The sequence below is a fragment of the Buceros rhinoceros genome, unplaced genomic scaffold (assembly GCF_000710305.1).
Source record: "Buceros rhinoceros silvestris isolate BGI_N320 unplaced genomic scaffold, ASM71030v1 scaffold10007, whole genome shotgun sequence".
Lineage (NCBI taxonomy): Eukaryota > Metazoa > Chordata > Aves > Bucerotiformes > Bucerotidae > Buceros > Buceros rhinoceros.
The window spans coordinates 9,511-15,022 of record NW_010424027.1 but is presented as its reverse complement, the minus strand read 5'-3'; the positions used below and the strand labels follow the sequence as shown (position 1 = coordinate 15,022).

The 5,512-nt window shown below is 45.2% G+C and overlaps 1 protein-coding gene across 1 annotated transcript in view; it reads left to right on the top strand.

Annotated features, from left to right (window-relative positions):
- The window catches only part of ACSS1 (acyl-CoA synthetase short-chain family member 1), a 34,849-nt gene that overhangs the window by 26,054 nt on the left and 3,283 nt on the right, over nt 1-5,512 (top strand). Inside the window, exons 9-11 of the mRNA XM_010140632.1 lie at nt 1,366-1,478; nt 2,379-2,505; nt 4,167-4,294. Coding sequence (XP_010138934.1) covers nt 1,366-1,478; nt 2,379-2,505; nt 4,167-4,294 — 368 coding nt within the window. The remainder of the gene's footprint in view (nt 1-1,365; nt 1,479-2,378; nt 2,506-4,166; nt 4,295-5,512) is intronic.

Sequence of the window (5,512 nt, the reverse complement as noted above, 5' to 3'; positions counted from 1 at the left end):
ACGCTTACACTTTCTCTGTAAAAATCACTTCTGAGGTAGGAAATTGGGCTGGTGAGTTCCACCCAATTCTGCTCAAGTCAGCCCTGTTAGTGTGAGAAGATCAAGCAGGGGTGTAAGTATTCTGCCTGTATTTCCTGCTTGTTAATAGTTGGGGGAATGGCTCTGTCTGTGAGAGGACTTAGGGCCAGATGTAAGGAACAGAGCACGTGGGCTGAATCAGTGGGGTCTTCACTGTGTCCGACTGGTTTGTGACAGACAGGCCTGTGGGAAGATTGTTGAATGCACATGTTGTGGCTGCTGCTGTGGGGTCTGCAGGCTGTCTGGTACAAAGCCGGATGGTGTAGAACCACGTACTGCTCTTCTCTTAGCCTTTGAAGAGCTAAACTGGTCATCAGCAATCCTGATGCCCTAAGTCGTAGTGAGCAGCTCTTCCCCTGAGGCAGCTGCTTGGGGTTTGTCACCAGTGTACACAGGGGGCAGTGATTTTTGCAGCCAGCAGTAAATGAGACACCGTGCAAACAGGACGTAGGAGCAGCTCTTGATCCAAGCTCACCAAGGGATGACCTGCCTGCAGCTCTGTTCTCTACCCGCTGCGATGTCCCCTGTAGACAGAATGGGTCTTGGTGGTGTCAACCTGGCTTGCCAGTTGTTTTTCTATGTTTAAGCCTTTATTCACAAAGAGCTCTTTGTAATCAGGTCTGTGCTGCTTTTAGATGGCTGTGGTACTTGGTGTTGCACGATTCCTTCCCAGTGGCTTTTTCACACAATCGTTTTGGTTGGAAGAGACATTTAAGACTGAGTCCAAACATTCACCCTGTGCTGCCAGGGTCCCTAAACACATCTCTCAGAACTGCAGCTACACGTCTTTTAAATACTTCCAGGGATGGGGACTCTACCACCTCCCTGGGCCGCCTGTTCCAATGCTTGACCACCCTTTCTGTAAAGAAGCGTTTCCTGATATTCAGCCTAAATCTCCCCTGACACAACTTCAGGCCATTTCTGCTTGTTCTGTCACTTGTTACTTGGGAGAAGAGACTGATCCCCACCTTGCTACAACCTCCTTTCAGGAAGCTGTAGAGCGATAAGGTCTCCCCTGAGCCTTCTTTTCTCAGGACCAAACAACCCCAGTTCCTTCAGCTGCTCCTCCTAAGACTTGTTCTTTAGACCCTTCACCAGCTTTGTTGCCCTTCTTTGGACATTCTTCAGCACCTCCATGACCTGCTTGTAGTGAGGAGCCCGAAACTGGACACAGTATTTCTTGCAAGGTGATGTTGCTATTCTCTTCTTTATCTAGGAAGCACTGGCATTTCCTTTCATCTAGCATTGGATGGACCCCATATATTTTGTTTTTCATTATTCTTCCAGAAACTGGTGGCATCTGCATTGCCCCTCGGCCTTCAGAGGAGAAAGCTGAAATTGTTCCGGCTATGGCTATGAGACCTTTCTTTGGGATTGTGCCCGTGCTGATGGATGAGAATGTGAGTTGAGGCTGTGCTGGGTGCCCAAAAGAGAAGCTGGTGTGTGTTTCTGCCTTAATCACCTTTTTTTGAATGGAAGGATGTTTTTTCCTCCATTAAAATCGTAGAACAGATAAGTAATTTATATATTGAGCATATCTCAAATGTCCATACAGATTGCCAACTCAGCACTGCAAACTGTCTGCAAATCTCTAGAGAAGTAATTGTGTTTTCAGCACCACTTTTATGGTCTTACATTGCTTCTGATTAAGAGTTGTTGCCTCTATTTATAAGAGAAGTCAGAAGTCACACAGCTCCTGGGAACCAGGGAGCTGAGCAGTTAGAGCAGTGCATGCAACATCCAGATCGGAGCAGCTGTCTGGACTGGTGTTTTCCAAGGGAAATGCAAGGCACGAGGCCCTGCAGCTGTGCGTGTTTGTGAGAAAACTGGTGGTGGTCTGTAAAGTTGTGCAGAGCGATCCCCATTGGCGTTCCAGTGCGCTGTTAAACAGTAAAGTATGTGGTCTTCTCCATATACAGTTTGGTAAGGGAATGTGACAATTAACAAAAACAAAAGTGGAAGACAGGTGTACAGGCATTTCCCTGCTGGCCTCATCCCAGGCATCCTCTGGGTGCTTGGCACATCTTTACTGTCAACTTTGCTGGCATTGCCCTCTGGAGAATCACAGGACTCCCTTTTCTTCTAGTCTTATCAGCTGTACTGCTGGCCTCCAGGAGTGAGGAAGGCATAGTACAGAGAGTGCATAGTAGCTCCAGGAGGGATTAAGTTTCTCCATCTGTGGCCCTCCACTGGCAGTCTTCAGTGAGCAACAGGGTGACCTTTGCCAGATCAATGACTTGGAAGCCTTTACTATTCCTGTTTTGTTCACCTGATCATCCTTCCTGTGCTTGAACCTGCAGGGAAAGGTTATAGAGGGCAATGATGTGTCCGGTGCACTCTGCATTGCCCAGCCATGGCCTGGCATGGCAAGAACAATCTATGGTGACGACCAGCGATTTGTTGATGCCTATTTCAAAGCCTACCCAGGTAAGAAAAGTGCCAAGGGAATGCTGTTTGCACTGCAGTATAAACACCCTGAATATTTTCAGCAGCACTTTGATATTTCTGTTCCAGGCAGATCTTGTTTGCTTGGGGTTGTATGTTGTGTGTTGCAAGCATGCACTAATGGTCTTAGATAGTGTTGACCTTTCTAGCTGTCAAAGGGGAATGTATTTTTTAGAAAATTTTAATGCTTATATTTTAAAGTCCAAATACCTTTTCCTTGGGGCCACTTGTGTCTCACTTGAAAATGTGCATATTGGATGGGAAAGCACCTCTCGCATCACTGAATCTCACCCGTGCTGTCATAGGCTGTGTGAAATCCTTTTTTTTTTTTTTAAAAAAAAACATGGTCAAGTTGTATCTGGCAAGTAATCAGAAGTGGCAGGAAAACATTTTTTATAGTAGATTGGACAAGACTGCTGTTTTCACTTGGGGGAGCTACTGAAAGGGATTTGAAAGCTGTGAGGTAGACAAGAAGTAGAGATACGGTTCTGCAAATTGTACAAAATGGGTTGGGAAATAAGAATGGTAAACTGGTGGAAGAAATTAAATGAGCCCATAGTCCCTTATTACTCACTACATATTCACATCTGAAATCTTGTAGATATCTAGTTGATAGTTGTTTAATTGATTTGGAAGAGCAGGAAGCACGACTGAAAGTCCATGAATTGGCCAATAATGGGTCCTGGCAAGAACTTTCAGATTTCACTGAGCTACTGCTGCTCAGAAGTGCTACAGGAAGAATTCAGATGCGAAATGGCTTTGAAGAGCCAACACAATCTGTGTCACCAGATATGTCCTCAGTGACACTGGAATTTCCTGGAGCCACTGGGTCTTTTTCAGTTTCCATCAAATGTTTTAGACCCTCCAAACACCATGCTTTTTGTGGCTTCTTTTTTCTTTTTTTCCCAGCTGATCTGATACCAGTGTTTCCCCCATGCTTATATGCTGTAGGGGGACTGTTATCTGGGATCTGAATCTTTGTTAGCCAGGAGGAAAAATGGCTTTTCATCCATCCCAGTGTAAGCAATTCAAAAAATTGGCAGTGTTCCCATGAACAAAGTGTAATAGAACCATTCTCTCCCAGCTGAGCAGTTGTAATTTTACATGAGCACTGAGGTGTAACTAGCAGCAGACCTGAGTTTGACCAATAGCCTGCAGTATGATGACAAATGTCATTTGAAGTAGTTCTGTCTTAGTGCTGTATGCACCAGGCCTGAGCACAGCTGCTATGCAGCTGTAGGTGTAAAGCCTAGGGGGATCAGAGAGCCTCTCTTGGCTTTGTAAATCCCACAAAACATCACTGTCTTGTGTTGCTGGACTTGCTTTTACTGCAGGGACATCAGACACTGTTTGCTGCTGATTGCCTACAGGGATTTTGCCCATCTTGGTAGAGATTTGAGCTCCACTGTCGTGGTGCTGCTCAGGTGTGCTTACTAGGAGCCAGCAGAGCAGATGAAGGTTGGGGATGTCACAGGGATGTGGCAAATGGTGTGTGGCAGGTCACATAGCTGTAAGCTTAGGAGGCCCTGCAAGCTGCCTGATCCACCCTACTCTACTCGCCATTCTAGAGCGTAGACTGTTCTGCATCAGAGCCCAAAGCAATAGGCTGGCATACTTCCAGCTGCTCACATGTCTTTGCTTAGGTTATTATTTCACAGGGGATGGTGCTTACAGGACCAAGAAAGGCTATTACCAGATAACAGGGCGCATGGATGATGTCATTAACATCAGTGGACACAGGCTTGGGACGGCAGAGATAGAAGACGCAATGGTAAGTTCCAAGCAGGTAGAGGTCCTGTGAAGCAAGGTAACCCTTTCTAAGAAGCTTTATGAATTTAAACAAGCACAGGGTCTCTTGCTTTCAAACCTCTACCCCTGCATATACACAGCTGATGCATAAGGAACAGCAAATGTGGAAAAGGAAATAGTTCCCTTGTTAAGGAGACAACGAATGAGCAAGTGAGAGAGGGAGTCACACCATGGGCAGTCCCTGCAGTTGAACTGTCAGAACCGTGTTTCCTCTCAGTAATGTTGTGCTGTTGCCATTGTAATTTTGGGTGCTCTTGGAGGCTGGCATAAGGGATTGTCTCTGCAATTTGTTTCTTTCCCTCTGCTAATACCTAACCCCTCTTTCCAAATCTGTGGTTCTTGATTGTCAGAACTAGCTGAGTATGTTTGACAATTCAGCAGTGTTAAATGTGAAGCAACCTTGGTTCACATCAGCTGCAAAGCTAGCCTGTCATTCTGAGAGAAAATATTAGCTCAGGGAATTGAAAACAAAGTCCTCAAAACATTTATCTTCAAAGCTTGACCTGAATATTTATTTCTATATTATGTGCCTTGCCTGCAAATGGCACTTAAACGTAACATTCGATAAACCTGAGCTGTGTTTGCATGTCACGCAGGATCCTATTCTCCTCTGCGAGTACTCTTTTTGTCTGTGTGGGTTTTTGATTGTAGATACAGGATCCAGTTCCTCACACTGTTATATGCATGCATGTGTACATGCAAATATATTTATATGCTTCAGTTGCTCTGTGGTATTTTCTTTCATATTTTAATCTAAGATAGCATAATCTAGTCTTTGGTGTGGGATTCAGATATGCAATTTCCTCTGGTCTGTACACCCAAATTGTGTTCTTACTGCAGAAGAGTGTTAAGTTAAACTCTGAAGTGTGACAGAATAAATCACTGTTGTGTAGCATAATAAAAACATGCATTCAGCAAAACAACCCTTCCCCCCTTCTGGGAAGATGAAGAAGCCTGATTCTTTCTGCCTTCTGGTGTGCTTTGAGCACTTAAAAACACCAGTCGAATATGAACTGTGGTGTTGGCAGCTTCACTTTTGCTGTGCTGCAACAGTTCGCTGTGGTGCAGAGCAATGCAGGGCTGGTTTTGCTTGTGATTTGGCCAGGGCCAGTGACCACTTGGGACTGTAGCCATGCGCACACACAACAACAGAGACAAAGAAAGAGAAAGCAGGTTTCCT